The sequence below is a fragment of the Lampetra fluviatilis genome, chromosome 6 (genome assembly GCF_964198595.1).
Source record: "Lampetra fluviatilis chromosome 6, kcLamFluv1.1, whole genome shotgun sequence".
Classification (NCBI taxonomy): Eukaryota; Metazoa; Chordata; class Hyperoartia; order Petromyzontiformes; family Petromyzontidae; genus Lampetra; species Lampetra fluviatilis.
The window spans coordinates 460,040-478,288 of record NC_136280.1 but is presented as its reverse complement, the minus strand read 5'-3'; the positions used below and the strand labels follow the sequence as shown (position 1 = coordinate 478,288).

The 18,249-nt window shown below is 55.7% G+C and overlaps 1 protein-coding gene across 1 annotated transcript in view; it reads right to left on the bottom strand.

Moving 5' to 3' along the window:
* The window catches only part of LOC144932942 (uncharacterized), a 33,579-nt gene that overhangs the window by 13,122 nt on the left and 2,208 nt on the right, over positions 1-18,249 (bottom strand). The window contains exons 2-4 of the mRNA XM_078857342.1: positions 14,410-14,720; positions 13,508-13,580; positions 9,734-12,672 (exon numbers count right to left, since the gene is read on the bottom strand). Of these exons, the coding sequence (XP_078713468.1) occupies positions 9,734-12,672; positions 13,508-13,580; positions 14,410-14,718 (3,321 nt within the window). The 5' untranslated portion in view covers positions 14,719-14,720. The remainder of the gene's footprint in view (positions 1-9,733; positions 12,673-13,507; positions 13,581-14,409; positions 14,721-18,249) is intronic.

Below are 18,249 nucleotides of genomic sequence, written 5' to 3'. Positions count from 1 at the left end.
GACCTAGGGGACGCCCAGGATCGGTTCCAATATTCGCCAATGTTATTGTTGGAGCACGAGGTAGTGCTAACCACTGTGCCACGATCCCCACATCTACATTTGGCACTCTGCACGAGGGCGGCATTGCGTAATAACAACGGCGGTGTTCGTCTACCCAGAAAAGCCTTGCGGAGTCTCACGGCGACTGCAGGGGAAGGTCCTACTCTCTGGGAATGTTGGGCCAGTGAATGATGTTGGGAGTGCTGTACGTGTGGGGAGAAAACTGGATGTGGAGAAAACCCCAAAGATTCAAGGCGACAACATTGAAAGCTTGACACAGACCCCCCTGCCGCACGACCATTTCCCAACCGCCACGAAGAAGCCTGAGCGACTTTGGGAACCTCGCAAATCTGTGTGTGATCCACCAACCCTCGTCGGCACGTAGGATTCACAGGCGTGCATCGCCACCACGGCGACTGGCTCAGCCGACACCCCACTCCCGCCTCCCGCTCGCGAAACAACCCCCCCCCCCGTCCCTGCCGTGGGCGGTAGAAGCTTGGCACCGCTACTCCGGCATCCGGCACAATTTCACCGCCGGGCAGCGAATGTGTTCCGACACCGCTTTCTCGGGGACGTTATGCAATGAGAGGCGTTTTCCAGTTTTTTTTTCCTCCCAGAGAGAGGGGCGCTCGGTCACGCGCTCCGTGCCGCACGCGCACCGCGGTTTGTTCCTGCAGCTGAGCAACCTCCCCCCCCCCACCCTGGCTGCTGCCCATCTCCGATCTCGAAGACCCAGAAAATATTTACGCAGCCCGGCATACCACAATCGGTATACCCCCTCTGATAGTCACGTGTCTACTACTGTCTATCAGCCACCCACAAACTCGTGAGTGCGGAATTAAGCCCTGGATGCGCCGATTCATCGGTAGAACTCGACTCTGGCGTTGACAATAAATGTGATGAATCTTGCCAATGAGAATAATCGTCTACGAACTATGCACATTATTTACTCACGATATGTGAATGTTTCGGCTCACGGAGGGGACAAGAGCTTACAAACAAGACGGGACCAAGGAGAAGGTGGCCCGTTCTCCTCCACTGTCACTGTCGTCTGGAACTGCTTCCCCCCTGCCAGCCGTGCCGTCAACTCCCAACCAAGTCCAGGCCCTTCTCTACCGCCTGTGACTCACGACCTCTCTCGCTCTCTGTACTGTATTATGTAAACACGCACGTCGTTTCTGCGCATCGTCTTGAGACCCGGTCTCAAGCGTTCTGTACCGAACCGAGAAATTAAAAAAGGGGACCGTGACAAACGAGGCGAGAAACGAATCGATTGCCGAACCAAATCGCGGCCGAGAGCGGCGACGATTCACCGCGTCGCCGGAGAAATGGGAACACGGGCGGCACGTCACACCAACCGCTCATTCTGGGCATCCCCGAGGTGCCACGGGGAGCCCGGGTGCCGGCGGCATTCCTGCCTCCTGCCAGAAAACTCATCGGCCCAGGCTCGGAAAAAGGCGTTCCTCCCAAGAGAGCGAGAAAAGTTCCACGAAGGGGTTCCGTCTTCCCCACGTGGGAGATGGGAGTGGGCGGGCGAGCACGGGTGGAGGTGGTCACACGCTTCTCCTCCGAAGAATGCATCCGACCCGATCCTTCGGGTGATGCTTCCCCCACCCTTGCGTAGCACCCCCCCCCTCCTCCCCAACCTGGGGTGCGCGTCTGTGTTTGGCGGAGCTGTGTGTGTGTATATATCCCCGCGTGTTTGCACTTGCCCCAAGAGTGCATTAAGGCTACACGGGGGATCTTTGCATAGCCGCGTGCTGAGGTTGGGAGCACACATGTGCATCGGTGCGTCTTGTTGAGACTGCGTGCGTGTAGCTTCGTGTAAGCTGGGTGTGTATCGGAATGGGTAGTGGTGGTGTCGTAGCGGTGAGCAGCACGCTGCGCTATGAACCCAGCGACCAGAGTTCGATTCCCGCCCATGGTCAACACCAGTGATGATCATCTGAACCGGTGCTGGGCCTCCCCTAGGTCGATTCAGCCTCAAATAAGTACCTGGTGCCGTGTGTAAAATTATCGCCACTGGGGAGACAAAGGCAGTCCGGCGTGGTGTTGGCTACCCACCCCTTCGTGTGCCATGCCAGCCTTCATAGACGCTCATTAACAGCACTTGCCGTAAGAGTCTGTTCAGGCTCTACGGGGTCTTTGTCTTTTTTTCTTTTCGGTAAAGTCACGTAGGTAAAAATAAAAGAAATAATAAAAATAATAGAAATAATAATAGAAATTAAAGATTAAATATTTGTCTTTGTTTTGTGCACTGGAATGGGGGGTGTTGATGCACGGTGGCGTCAGGATGTGTGACTAGGTGGTACACTGGCTGTACGGTGGCGTCCGTCCGTGCTTGTGTGTTCATATGTGAGCGTGTTAGGGTGCGAGTATGCTGTTGTTTGTCAATGTGGGTTTGTGTTCGTTAAAGTGGTCGAGTGTTGGTACAAGTATGCGCTGCTGTATGTTAGTGTTAGTGTGTGAGAGTGCTAGCCAGGAAGGGCATGCGTGTACTTTATGAATGTGTCGGTGTGTTTGTGTGGATGTGGTTTAGCGTATTGGTTAGTGTGGGTGTCAGTGTACATGCTAGTGTTAGTGTGCATGTGTGACAGCGTGTGCGTATGTGTTATTGTGCGAGTGTGTGTGAGTGTTTTAGTACGTGCCAGTGTGTGTGTGTGCGTGGCTCCGCGTGTCGCTGCGCTGACACGCCGCCTTATAAGGAGCCCTCTCCCCTCGCGTCTCTCCGTGGCGTCCAACTCATTTATCTACGTTTCGCTCACAACTCTCGATACCAAAACGGGCGAGCGACGCGGGCGCTTTATCTGCAAAAAAGACTGCCGATCCACATACCAGCGCTTATTTCATTATTATCCGCGACACCACACGGACCCGCACGGCCCTCCTGCCTTCCGACGGCACTCCCTGGGGACGGGACATCTCGAGGTGGGCCCCGTCAGTCCCCCTCGGCTGGCATCCACCCTACGACCCGCTGGCTCGCTCGCTCGCTCGCTCACCGTCTTTCTTGAAAGCAGAAAAGCATTTCTCACTTTGTCAGTAGTCTGAAGCCAAGATGCACCACCACCCCCCCGGTCCAAAGGGAGGCACGCTAGCCACCCGCGCCCCGAGTCTCTCCCCCCCCCCCCGTCCCGTCGCATCACACAGAGAGCCCGTCCCTGGCACGCGTCTCTCCGCCATTTACCGATTGAAAGGGGAATCAATGAATGGAAAGCACCGCGCCGTGCCGCTGGGTTTGAAGGGCAATTGCGGGCAGTGGCGGCCACCCAGGGGCACCGCACACACACGGGGAGGGGGGGGGGGGTGCGATGGCATCGCGCACGGATGGACCCAGGTGAACGCGCCGACTGTCACCTTGCACGCACGGGTACATGCCTGTGCTGGGTATTTGTGTCTAGTGCATTTGTGTGTGCGTGTGTGTGAGTATTTGTGTGAGGGGTATGTGTGTGTAGAGTATTTGTATGGAGGATATTTGTGTGTGTGTGTGGAGATATTTGTGCGCGAGGTATTTTTGTGCGGGGTATTTGTGTGTGCGTGTTATTTGCACGTGTGATATTCAGAGAGTGCGTGTGCCCACCCCGTGACCTCTGGCTGCCCCCGACAGCCCAGGGTCACGTGGGGACCGTGCCACTAAGCCCTCTCGCTCGGCCACCACGTTTGATCCGAGGCTAAACGCGGCACGACGCTTGCCTCCAAAGTGGATCTGGTGGGTAGGGGTGGGTGGGGAGGTAAGCCAGCAGGACACTGGGGGCACACAGGCAACTGGGCACCAGTCCGGGCACCAGCGGGTGACCCCGTAGCTCAGTGAGAGCCGATTTCTCTCGACAAAGTCGCGTTCAGCCCCTACGCAGTCAAACAATCAAAATGGTATCCTACTCGAATGAGCATTGAGGCATTGGTGCTCATCTCCTGCTTACAGCCCTGCCGAGCCAGTGGTGGAAATTCCACATTCCTATAGCGGGGACGAGCCTCTCGCTCTACCGCTTGAGCCACCCGGACGGCTCCAGGTAAAATGTACAGAGCTGCAGATTCTTGCTTGCAAAACTACTGGCGAAAAGGTCCACGTTGTTGACAGTTGTTGTTATTAGGCAACCGATCTGGGTGGAGTCCTGGCCAGACGCGCCACGATAAGTGTTCAGCGGTAGTCGTAGCGGAGACAAATATTATTGCGGCAGCCTTGTCTGTGTTGTGATAGCGCGCGATTCCCCGCACAGCCACAGGAACAACGCCAGACGGAGAGCGATGAGCCAGACAGACCCCCCCGTAGAGAGACAAAGCCGACCCCCACCCCGGCCATTAACAGGAAGAGCCGCTATGGTGCTGGGTGACAACCACGGCGTGTGAGTCACACCAGGTGCGCCGAGCGGACCGCGAGAAGGTGGGCGGTGGAGAGCCGTAGGTGGCCGGCCAGACACCATGTCGAGAGCAGTACTACCCACCCTTGCGGAGCTATGCTAGACTGTTGGGGCAAGTGCTGTTGACGAGCCCGTATTAAAGTGGGCAAGGCACATGAAGGTGTAGTAGGACCAACACCACGCCTGGCTGCCTTTGTCTCCCCAATGCTGATGTTTACACACCAGACCAGGTACTCATTTAACACTGAGTCGACCTAAGGGATGCCCAGGATCACTGTTTCTGGTCGTGAGTGGGAAACGAAGTCGGGTCGCCGGGTTGTTAACGCAGCGCGCTAACCGCGACTCGACCGCTCTCCCAAAGACGCACACACTCGCTGCCACAACCTCACGGGACAGAAAACACCGGTGCGACATGAGGGGCTCTGAGGGGGGGGAGGAGGAGGAGGAGGGGAAGAGCCCGCATCTTTGTCTAAAGTTCACGGCGAGCACGGACAGACAGCGGAGGACACGAGCCCACCGACGGTGACAGCATCCGCTCGGTTTGGTCACGAGCGGCACCGCACGGCTGCCTGAAGTCCGATCTTCACGACTGCAGCGCCCTCACCCCCCAGCCCCCGAAACAAGTGTGGGATCTCACCTCAGTCTCGCTCGCCAGTAACAGCCCCGGCACGGACTCTGTCTCCAACTTCGCCTGCACTGCCGTCTCCACCCCTGCCTCCGTTGTTGCCTCCATCCTCACCTCTCCCGTGCTCCCCTTCCTGACCCGGCGCGGCTCCAGCGGAGAGTGCGCCCGCCGTCACAGCTGCCCACACCGTTAGGTCTCCGCTCCCATCCCACTCCCGCCCTCGGCTGGCCCCGCCTGCCCTCCCCTCCCTCCCTCCCTCTCTTCTTCTCGACTCCCACTTTCCATCCTCGGCTCCCACATCTCTGTGACTCCTCCAAAAATCCCTCCTCCCCCACCTCTCCCCGTCACTCCGCTCTCTAAATCCGGCCGCGCGCTCCGATTGGCCGAGTGTGGGTAAGTGCATCACTTTGTCAAGTTTTATCTCCGCTGCTGATTTCCAGGGTCCCGAGCGCCGCTGACGCACGGGGTCACCTGTTGCTGCTGCTGCTGTATTCGCGTGTGCGTGCATGGGTGAGGGCGTGAGTTCGTGCCAACACACGGGAGGGCACCAACACCCTCAAGCAAGCACTCGAACGAGATCACACACTCACTCGGGATTACACATAAAGCATCACACGCGCTCGCGCGTGTGATGCACACGTGCTCACATATCACACAAAGGGATTACACACAAGCACATGCCCATACAAAGACAAATTTCACATGTATAGCCTTAACAGACTGCTGGGGGAAGTGTGTTAGCGAGCATCTCCGAAGGCTGACACGACGCATGACAGGGTGGGTCGTCACCACCACGCCCGGCTGCCTTTGTCTCCCCAGTGCGGATGTTGCTCACACACCAGGCCAGGCCAGGCACTCAATTGAGCCAAATATGTAGCACTATCACTGGTCGTAAGTGTGAATCTAACTCGGGTCGCCATATTTGTAGCGCAGCGCGCAAACCACTGCACCCACCAGCGGGGCGTGCTGCTGGCCACCCAGCCCCTCGTGTGCCGTGCCGGCCTCCATAGGTGCTACTCGCTAACAGCACTTGCCTCGAAATTCTGTGAAAGGCTATCCGGAGAAGATCTGACACGCAAAAACAACAACCGCTGTGCAATACGAAGTGGCGGTGACGTCACCACGGCACTTGTGCCAAGCTAAGTGCACACACACACTCACGCACTACTCAAGCGTATGACACACGCACTCGCACGCGCGCTCGCTCAGGCCGCCACCGTGCCCAGAGCTCGCTGCTTTGAATCACTTGGCGCGGAGGAGGAGGAGGAATGCAGCGGGCTCTGCTTACTTAAGGCCTCTATGGTCCCTCGTGGAATTACGGGGCTTTGCCTCCACATACCAGACATTCTCAATCTGCCGGCAACTCGTCAGTGTGCCGAGCCCTGTGCGGACTACCGCTATGACATCACACGGCCTCTGAGCTTCTCACCTGCGCAGCCCCCACACCTGTGCTGGCCCAGTGCGGGGCCCCGCCATCGGTCCCCACAGGTAGCTACCGTCTCTCCAGAGCCCGGCTGCCTCCTGTCTTACCCGCTCTGCTCTGGGTCCAAAGGCTTCCTCTCACAAAATCCCCGGAGCCCAGCTGCATTTGCCACGCATCCTTGTTGCACTTCAGGGCCCGATCATCTCTCTCACGTGTTCCAGTTAGACACTGGGGCCCAGCCGCCCCTCAACGCCGTCCCCGCTCACATTTGGTCGCAGCGTGTCCGACGTTCCGGTCCACGCGTTGGGGGCTTCTTTGAAGAGTCTTGAAGAAGCTGTATCGTTCAGCTCCTTCGTAATTGTAAAAAGTCCCAGCAAAATTAAAGAAGCTCCCAGCATTTGGAGCGAAACGTCAGACTTCGTGCCGAACAAACCGTGGTACAACCCGAGCACGCACCGCAGAGATGTATCAGCGTAGATATCAACCCCCACGGCACACACATTGGTGAACAACACCGAGGCCTGGACCCCCCCCCCCCCACCTTCTTCCCGAGCCTGGAACCCCTCAATCCGCTGGGCTCCCTCTGCGGCACTTTGCCATCGCGTGGGACGGAATCCCTCTCGGTGCGGGCACGCTGCCAACTCTCGATTCCCTCCCCCCCCACCCCCACTTTAATCTACAAAAATAATATACCGTAATAATAACGTCATTTATTAATGCGGGAAAGCCTCGGTAAAGTCTCCAGACTTCTTGGGGAGGGTTTCATGCCGCAACGTTTGGCCAATTGCTTCATAACTAAGGAGCGTTTTGTGTGGGAGGGAACGGGAGCAGCGAGACAGGAACCCCTGCATCACGCTGGCACGAGGAACTACTACAAGTGCCACGTAACCCTCCAGGTACAGCGCTGCCACCATCTCCAAAGCCACCACCGCCCAGCCCTCGGTGGGTGGCCCTCGCGCACACTCCCTTATTTGGTAGCGAGTCCAATCGGCGTGAGGAGGGAGTCTTCAGAAGGGCAGGAGCTATCGGCTCATCGGCCGCACCCCCCCCACGCCATTCCCGCACGCGACACCTGCGGCTCGCGCCGTCCCAGGACCGCTTCACGTCCCAATACGGCTCATCGCAGCCAGCTTGTGTCAATCTCGCCTGTGAGTCCACTTAGCATCGGCGCCAATTGTAAACGATTGTATCTTAAAATAATAAATTGATACGTGGTAGAATTACATTTTGAGCTGACTTGTCACGAATTTAATGTTTCATATATTTTTGTGCCTTTTGTCATTTTCAAAATAAAGGTTATTTTGGGTTAGTTCGCGTAAATATAAATGTGTCATTAACCCATCACCACGCGACACAGCCAATTACTAAGGCTTGTGACGTAAACAAAATGTGCCAATTCGTTATTACTTCAGCACACCGTTGGAGAGTACACCAGCAATATTGACAATTTGAGTACAACGTTTCGCTGGTGATTACAATCAGCAGCATACGGTCGTGATAAAGATACCTTCATTAAAAATGCTCATAGACAACAGTGCACCAACCTTGTACTCGAGGATGACCACTCGAAGTTAGCATGACAGGACAATGTACGAGGTGTCTGCAATCGCCTCTTGTCTACGTCAGATGGTGCCAACTTCTGGCGTGCCCTGCTACGGAGGCATTCATCGCGTGGCAATCAAATGGAAATGTTTATATTTTTTCTTAGAGCTGGAATTCGCCAAATTAGGTGACAACCGAGTGAGCCGTGATGGTTCCTTTGTGTGGACTTTGGTGAGTGGCCAGAGACCAGGATCCCGCTGCACTCGAGCGCCCGGTCTACTCGCGAGTGACTCGGAGCGCAAACGCCGACGTTGACTGGTGGCAGCTGTGCCGGCTCGGCACCCTTGCCCGGGGTGAATCTTTGAGCCGCACAGCTTCGCACGGATCGTAGTCAAATGTTTTTTACCATAAACTCTGTGGAATCGCCCCTGCCGATCACTCCCCTCTCATCTCACTCAACTCCACCTCCACTGATTCTCCTATCTCTCTCCTCTCATCTCACCACACTCCCCACCTCCAAGCACTCTCCGCTCCAGCAGCCAAGGATCTCTGTCGAAGCCCCCAGTCAAACTCCACTCAGTGGGAGGCCGCTCATGCCACTCGGCGGGAATTTGCTTTCCCCAAACATCCATGCTGTCGACACCCTGCCCCTGTTCATGTCCTGCCTGAAGAACTTCATTTTTTCCTTCTGCCTATGGACTCACTGCCTCTTTCTTAGTCACTATAAACAAAACACGCTCACCGTTGCCGCACGGCCTCTTGAGATGCGGTCGCATTTAGACACCGCACCCCGACTGCGACAGTTTTGTAGGCGAGCTGAATGTTATCACAGCTTCATGGCTCCCCTCCCCCCGGGCCGTGGGGTAGCGGTGGAGAGGAGGACGCGAGAATGTGGGCCGCGGCAAGCGGCGGGACGCGGTGGGACGCGGCGGCGAGAGACACGGGGGAGCCTTTAAGGGTGCGTAATGCAGACTCGCACCGAGCACACAAACCAACGCAGCGGCTGGGCCGCCGGGCGCTAGGCCACCGAGACGGCGGCATTGAGCTCCTCCCACCCGGCGTGCCCCACGGGGTCTAGCGCGACGTGCCGCGTGGGCTTTGCGCAAAACTCGACTTCTGATTCCCCGCGGCTGCCGCGTCTCGGTCAGCGTGTCCGTTGGCAGAAAAGTGGCCATGCGCCTATCGCGTAAACACGTGAGGGTACACGTTATATATATAAACTAGGTCGTGTAACTGGGGCCTGCGAGTGCAGACCTTGAGGCCCTTATATAGGAACACTGTAGCCCGTCTCCAGATGATATCGGTCGGGTTTGTTTACGCACTTCACAGCAGTCAACGGCAACGCCCAGCGCGAGCAAACTCACGCTATCGCACCCCCCCACCTCTCTCTCATCGCCCCACGTGCCCCCCACCACTAGAGGGAGTAACGATGCAAAACCACCAATTCACATGGTTCTTCCATACGGTGCATGTGTCAAACGGCGTCGGAAGGTTTCCCCGACTCCCATAGCCAACCCAAGGCTGCTACGTTCACATCACGACTCTTTAAGGGAATCATGACAATTTATCGAAGATAATTGTTACGCCGCTATCCGTGACAGCTGCCACCTACCACAGGCGTGATCTACACTAGCCGCTGCCTGCCACAGCACCCGGTCAACCATGAACACAGCTTGCCACGCACTCGATCTGCCACTGTACGGGCAAGGGGAGTGTGGCGGAATGGTATTACCGGGAAGCGCAACTTACCCACGAATCTCTCGCCGGCCGGGACTCCCACCGGCGCACACCGCCACCTCCTCGCTGGTCCTGGAAGATCGTCTCGCCGCTCCGAGCGACACCGTCAGACCTGCTGGCACCGTCCATGCCGTCGCCGGTGTCGGCGGCTGGTACCGCCTGCTCCCGTCGCTTTGGCGGCTTTCGCCGCAAGTAAATCGCCTTACGCCGGCTCAGGTGCGAAGTGCCGGTGCGATCCAAGTTCGTCATATTCATACCCAGGGCCCAGGTCCTCTCGCCGTCCCGTGCATCGCTCGGCTCCTCCGTGTCGTCGTCCTCCTCTGCAGCACGATGAGGAGGATGCTTCACCTTGTCGGGAGGCTCCGACCGCCCGGGATCGCTACCCTCAGTGTCATCAGCGTTGTCCGTACGGCCTCTCGTCGCTTTCACATCCAGGTAGATGCAGCGTTTGGGGACGGAGCCCTGCGGCTGCGCCGACACCGGCTCAGCCTCCTCCTTCTCCTCCGCATTCTCCTCCTCCGCCTCCTTCGCTTTCTCCATCTGTGTCTCGGTGAGGAAGGAGCACCACGACTTGGGCCTGCACATGCGAATTATCCGGGGCCCTCCTTTCCGGCGGAAAAAGTTGGCCGAGTTGGCGGCATCTGGCGGCGCACTGGCCGGTGGCGCGTCGGCCGGCGGCGCGCCTCCCGGTGGCCCCGTGACGGGTGGCACAATGAATGGTGGCTGCCGTCTGCTCGGCGCGGTTGTCCCCACTTCCCCTCGGCGCGGGGAAGCCGACTCTGGCGGTGCAGCAATGCGATCGCCGCTCGAGCCGTCCAGGCCGCCGGTGGCGGCGGCGGCGACCCCACGCGGCACGTCGTGGCTGCTCGTGCCGCCGCCGGGTGCGGCCAGGCCGAAGGTGGCCTTGCCGTGGCCGAGGGCCCCGTCGGGCCGGGCGTGGGGCTTGCCGGATGTGTAGAGCGAGTCGCCGTCGCTCAGCTTCTGCAACGCGTGGAGCGAGACGGGCCGGCGCAGGGTGGTGGCGTCGGAGGCCTCGCCCTCCTTCTCCTTGCGCAGCGCGTACTGGGACGCACTCCTCCTCAGCGCCGTCGAAAACTCGAGCCTCTTCCTGCAGGGCGAGTCCGCTCCACGGTCGCCCCACACGCGGCTGCCCCTCACCGAGGAGTTCCGCGTCAACAGTCTCGGCACGGGGGCGGCCGTCGCCGTCGCGGAGTCTCCGACGGCCTCTGCGGCGATGATGGCCGCCTCCCGGCTGGGAGAGCTGGCACCTTGGATGCCACGCAGCAGCGACGAGGAGAGCAGGTCGTCCACGGTGAAGGTCGGGGAGACGTCTCGGACGCCACGTGCGGTCGTGCCGTTCCCTAGACGCTCACTGTAACACCCGTGGAAGACCGCGCGAGCGGAGTGCGCGGCGGTGGCGTCGCGGGCGGACTGGGCGGCGCCGCCCGCGTCTCTACCGCTTGTGCCGCGCGCGATGGCGAGCTCGGAAGGGCGCACGCATCGTGCCTCCTCCACGTACCCCGATCCGATCGGGGTAGTGGCCGGCGCCGGACGAACAGCGGAGCGCGCGTCTCCGGGCCGCGCGCCGCAAGCGGAGGGCCGCGTCCGGGTTTCGGTCTCGCCCTCATCCAGGGCCAAGCGAACTTTAAACCCCCTCCGCGGGCTTTGCGAGAGGTCAGCGGTGGGCGGCTCCAGCTTCTGCGTTTCCATCTCCCCGAGCGACAGCCTCTCGCCGAGCACTCCCACACAAGCGCCCTCCTGTGGCAGCTGGGCAGAGGCCCTGGTCTGCCAATCCTGACGTGCACCGGCATCCCCATCCGGATGCGGCTGCAATTCACTTTGTACCTGCTGAAAACCGCCGCCGGACGACTGCAATGTATTCGGGGGTTGCGGCAGCAAAGCACCGTGGGTTGAGGATTTCCAGTGGTCACTGGAGAGGAGCGATGACTTGGTGGTCTCTCTGAAGGGAGGTAGAGATGATTTGTGGCTCGCTTTCGAGAGCGGTGGTGAAGGCTTCCAAGTCGCTCTGAAAGATGATGGCGGAGATGATTTCCGGTCCTCCTTCAATGAGGATGGTGGTGGTGGTGATTTCTGGCTGTCTCTGTATGAGGATGGTGGTGATGACTTCCGGCTGTCTTCGTATGAGGATGGTGGTGATGATGATTTCTGGCTGTCTCTGTATGAGGATGGTGGTGATGACTTCCGGCTGTCTTCGTATGAGGATGGTGATGATGATTTCTGGCCGTCTCTGTATGAGGATGGTGGTGGTGATGAGTTCCGGCTGTCTCTATTTGAGGATGGTGGTGATGATGATTTCTGGCTGTCTCTGTATGAGGATGGTGGTGATGACTTCCGGCTGTCTTCGTATGAGGATGGTGGTGGTGATGATTTCTGGCTGTCTCTGTATGAGGATGGTGGTGATGAGTTTCGGCTGTCTCTATTTGAGGATGGTGGTGGTGATGATTTCCAGCTGTCTTCGTATGAGGATGGTGGTGATGATTTCCGGCTGCCTTTGTATGAGGATGGTGGTGATGACTTCCGGCTGTCTTCGTATGAGGATGGTGGTGGTGATGATTTCCAGTTGTCTTTGGATGAGGACCGTGGTGGTGATGAGTTCCGGCTGTCTCTATTTGAGGATGGTGGTGGTGGTGATGAATTCTGGATATTTCTGTTTGATGATAACGATGGTAATGATTTCTGTCTGTCTTCGTATGAGGATGGTGGTGGTGATGATTTCCTGTTGCCTCTCAACCAGTTTGGAGTTGCTCGGTGCTCTGAGCCGCTCGGTGCGATCTTCTGCGATTGGGATCGAGCCAGGCCCAGTCGCTCCTTGTGCTCCAGAGTGTAGTCAGTGCCAAACTGGAAGGGCAATGATTCGTTCGCCTGGAACTTCTGCGCACGCTCACGCACAGAGCTGCTCCTGCCCAGAGTCCCCGACATGAGCACGGAGTCTGGGGGGCCAAAGCATCCTTATTAGCAACATCATTCATTCGCATCATTATCATCACCACCATCGACCAAACATCCACATCAAAACAATCATCTGGGTGGGTTGAAATGCTTGTGAGGTGCTGGCAAAAGTCTAGAAATTCAGAATTTGTTCGGTGAATAATTGATATTAGTTAGAAATAAAAGAATAACTTCCAGGCCTTTGTCAATTCGTTGGTGAATGAAGGCATGGCGTGTGAGTCATGCAAGTCGACGTGACCTTACTTCACCGTACTTAACTCACCGCTTTGGTCAATGTGGAGTGTCGAGGGACTCGGAACCGGCTAAGATATCATTCGCACCTGATGCAGGAATTGAACTCATGTTGGCGGGTTTACAGTACAGCATGCTAGAAACTGCACTATTGTTCATAATCACTTCCAAAATCACAATACCAAGTAATCAATTAGAAACGAGATCAAAATGTATGGGCCAAATGATCAGATTGTTACACTCGGTGCAGAACACTTGGCGATGTTAATAAAGGAATTCTCAAGTCAGGCGGCTTCATGGAAGAGTGTGTGGCTTCGCAATCGGAAGGTCTTGAGTTAAAATCCTGGTCGGAGGATGACTTAGCCAATAATTCCTCTAACTACCACTTTGTGGGGAAGTGAAGAGTGCTTGTCCTATGGGTAGACTTGGCACAACCACAGGAATTCGGAATCTCCACCACGAGCTCACTGCTATAAACAAGGACATTACTTTTGACTTTGAATGTTACAAGTGAGTAACCTGACAAACAAAATCCAAGGTGATGATGATGATGATGGTGGTGGACATGACTGATGACCTCATTACCTGTGTAGATGTTTCTTTTACCAAGATAGGAGCTCATAGATGACTTGTCGTGACTCGCCTGGCCCATGTCTATCTGCAACACACACACACCACCAAGCCATGTGACACCACACCACTGCACACCACCCCATGCCACACACACACACCAAGCCACATCACATGACACCACCCCATACCAAGGCAAGTAAAACCAATAGATGTTATTACAAAAAACCTTGGAAACAAGATGTTTCATCTCAAGTTTTAATCCAAGTAAAATCATTTAATGATATAAAATGTACGCACCGAAACACGCCGGAACCACATCAAATACTTGTAGGCGAATGGGAAAGTGTGCAACGTAGCACCAAGTACAATTATACACGAGTTCTTTATCTCCGTCCGGATGGATCCCGCCACTTCTGGGTAGCAAGCCCAGCTTCTTGTATCTTACATCGCTACTCCACTGTCCAATACATCGATGCTTGGGGGGGGGGGGGTGCCGAGCCAGCCTGGCGTGGCTCAGGGAGGCTAGGGGCGCACGCAATGAACAAATCGGGACGCCTGTAGACAATGCGGTGACGCTGCGCTTGAGTTGTATTGACTGACATCGCACGTAAGGAACACCAGTCGTTAGCCTCACCCTTGCCCTGCTTGGCCCAGAGCTAGATTCAGGTGCCTTGTGGGGCCAGCGTATCAGGGTTTGGTTGTGGCTCCGCATGGCAACGAGCCAGTGGAAAACAACCTGTACTGGAATGGCCCTGCGATGGCTCAGCTAGGATGTGCCAGTGGAAGAGGGGTGAGAACTCCCTAGAGTCACTCACTCCACTACTAGCACCACCATAGCAGCAGCTATCGTTTTCGCGGCGAGACATGAACCACGACAGGTCCGGCAGAGACAGTCTCCCGGTCCGCGGACTCACCAGTGCACCGTGGTCCGTGGCCCGGGACCCTCCCTCCCTGCGACTCGCTACTCCACCACTGAGAGCCACGGAGGTGAGGAGCCGCGTGTCGCCGTATCGCGAGCGGCCGCGGTGGGTCCTGGCGTCCCACCGTCCGACTGGCTCCTCGTCCTCGCTGGAGCCCCCGTCCACGGCCCTGGGCAGGTCGGTACCGCCGCTGTAAGTGTGGGAAAGTCCCAACCCGTGGCTGGGAGCAGCGTACGCACCGCAATCTGGCTCCAACTGCGCGTCAGAGCACACGATCTCCCGCTGCACGGCTCTAGATGGCATTTCTAGAGGACGAAATAATGGAGACAAAGAGGCACATTTAAACACACGTGTGGCATCGACAGCTACCACCATCACCGTGACCATATCACCACCGCCGTGACTAAAAAAGCCGCCCCCCGTGACCCGATAAGCATGACTGCATCACCACCACCGTAACCAAATAACCCCTACTGTGACCGTATCGCGACAACCGTGACCACAACTCCACTACGGCTGTATCGCTGCCCTTGGTACAGAGAGGTGAGACACGAATACACAAACTCATGCTGCAGAAACACTCCTCACAGCGCAGAAACACGCGGCACATCAACCAGCCAGACGATACCTCCAAACAACAACCAGACAAAACCTCGACACAACACCCATCCGGTACGATCAGGACCGAACACAGCGAGTGGGAAAAAACCCTGTTTTGCTGGAGAGTATGGCTGTTAGTTTGTAAAAACTTTGTTAAATTGGTTGAACAGATTCTTCTGAAAAACTAATCTCACTCAAGACCAGGACTCGGATTTAAACATCATGGTTTTTTTTATGATGCAATAGATTAAAAACAGAAGACAAATTTTCATTTGTATAAGTATGTAGCGAGTTTTGCTACTTCTAATTGTAGCTTATTCGAGGACATTTACAGGCCAAGCGGTGGCACAGCGGTTAGCTCAGAGCGCTCTGAACCCCGCGACCAGAGTTCCCGTCCCGGCCATGGCTTGCAGCCATGGGGATTTTTATTTTAACTGGTCCTGGGCCCCCCCCACCCCATTCACCAACTTCCACTGAAAAGCACGGTGAAACATGGTCAACCACCACGACTGACACAGCAAGGGGCCTTCATCCAGTAGTGTTGTGATTTAAATTTGCTCCATTGTGGTGACCAAAGTCACGCTTACAAATGAGGCTATTATCTTGGACTCTTGAATTCACACCCGGTTAAACAAAATAAACTTTTAATTAAAAGGGCCGTGAACTATTGTTGATGGCCTTTATATTAACCTGGTAAGAGTCCAGAGGTCACACGTGTCTTTTTAAGACCTGGATTTAAGAAAATCCAAAACAACAGAAAAATACACATGTACCACCAAAGCATAGAAAATACACCATTCGATACATTATTATTATATGCTGATGTGGAATTCAGTCATTCGAAGTCTTAAGCCACAGGTGAGGAGAAACTTGTTACAGATTCATTGGCAGCATCGGGCAGCAGGGTGGCGCCGTGGCAAAGCTCGTGCCTCACAGCACGAATGACCTGGGTTCGATTCCCGACTTGGGCTCCTTTCTGTGTGCAGTTTGTATTCTCTCTGCCTGTTCTGCATAAGTTTCCTCCCATAGATTAAAAAAAAACATACTACCATGTAATAAGGTTGGGGAAAAATGTACCACATGGACAAACCCAAACCATAAACACGGTTGAATTCCAAACAAATAAACTGAAAAAGAGACGTTTAATTATGCGTGAGTGTCTTCTTATGAAACGGCTGCATTTCTGCTTGGCAAATAAATAATTGAAACCTGAACGAGACGCAACACGAACGCGCAGAAAGGACAGACGCAAGAGCATTCCAGGTGTGGGTGGGGAGGGAGGTATCATCTACCGATGTACTAACATTTGACAAATTTAGCCCTTTAATGACTTTTGGCCAAATTTATCGTTAAGTAAATTGTCACTGGGGACTCCCCCACCCACTGCTAACATCAGTGGGGAATTAGGCTGCCACCTTTTCCCACAATACCAACGCAGACACATTACTCAGTGGGCCCAGGTCTGTTCTCAAGGCTGTGCAGTCTCCTGTAGTAAATGTCACACGCCAAAACCGGTGCCAGGTCCCCCAAGCACACATGCTGATGCCAGGACTATCCGTGTCAAACCCGGACAGGTGGCAACCCGTGGGAAAGTGATATCTAAACCGGTCTTGCCCCCCCCTTCACTCCAAGCCCCCCAACTTCACCTACTCGCACTGACCAGTGTGGTGAAGTATGGTCAAACAAGTCCCATGACTAATATAGTGGGGAGAGGCCTTCATCCAGCAGTGGACTTAAAAACGGTTGTAATTGATTACTACTAGTAAGTGTACATCTGGTGAACACGGCTGTACACGGCGCGTGTGGTGCGTGTGTAATGGGGGGACAGACACGAGAGACGGGCAGGACAAAGTGAATGGTGCCTCCTCGTGAATCGATTCCAAGCTGCCGCTAGTGCAAGGTGCGAGAGACGCGGTCGGTGCTGGCGACGTTTGGCGACCTCTGTCCGGGGTTGCCCATTGGCAACCCTCGACTCACAATGTGACAATCGCCTCCGCCATCAGCGGGAACCCAAGGTGCAGCAGCAGCAGCATCGCTACCGAAGGGATATCACAAGAACAATGATGTCGGCAGGGGGGTTACGGGAGGACAACGATCCTGCCATTGTGTGGTTTGTGTTGAGCCAGTGTAATGTGTGTATGCAATGTGTGTGTGTGCAATGTGTGTGTGTAATGTGTGTAGTGTGTGTGTAATGTGTGTGTGTGTAATGTGTGTAGTGTGTGTGTGTAATGTGTGTGCAATGTGTGTATACTGAGTGTAATGTGTGTAATGTGTGTAGTGTGTGTGTAGTGTGTGTGTGTAGTGTGTGTGTGTAGTGTGTGTGTGGTGTGTATGTAGTGTGTGTAGTGTGTGTGTGGTGTGTGTAATGTGTGTGTAATGTGTGTGTAGTGTGTGTGTGTAGTGTGTGTGTAGTGTGTGTGTAGTGTGTGTAATGTGTGGTGTGTATGTGTGGTGTGTGTGTAATGTGTGTAGTGTGTGTGCGTGTGGTGTGTGTAATGTGTGTGTAGTGTGTGTGTAGTGTGTGTAATGTGTGGTGTGTGTGTGGTGTGTGTGTAATGTGTGTGTGCCACAGAACCGGTAACACAGCGGGCGTGACGGGTGTACAACAATGCGTGGCACGGGAGGTAATGTGGTGACGGCGGTGTGGGGGGTGATGGTGGCGGTGTGGGGGGTGATGGTGGCGGTGTGGGGGGTGATGGTGGCGGTGTGGGGGGTGATGGTGGCGGTGTGGGGGGGTGATGGTGGCGGTGTAGGGGGGGTGATGGTGGAGGTGTGTGGGGGGTGATGGTGGCGGTGTGTGGGGGGTGATGGTGGCGGTGGGGGGGTGATGGTGGCGGTGTAGGGGGGGTGATGGTGGCGGTGGGGGGGTGATGGTGGTGGGGGGGGGGGCGCTGCCTCGCGTGTGGATCAGAGAGGACTCCGGTCGATGCTGTTGCCCCACAGCTGCAACTACCAATGCCCACGGCTACCGCTAAACCTACCGAACGTCAACAGAAAAGATTGTGTTGTGCCCCCGGGTGGGTTTTAATTCATACAAGGCGTTAGAATGTGATCTCAAGGGCCGTGAGTGATAACAAGAAGCTCAACAACAAACCACGACCAAGACTGCGGCAGTGTGACAAACACTGTCGCCTCAGAATCAGAACGCTCGACCTGCAAGTACCCCAACAACCACGACCAACACAGTCACCAACAACATGAACACGGCAACCACCTTTACAACAACAACCACCA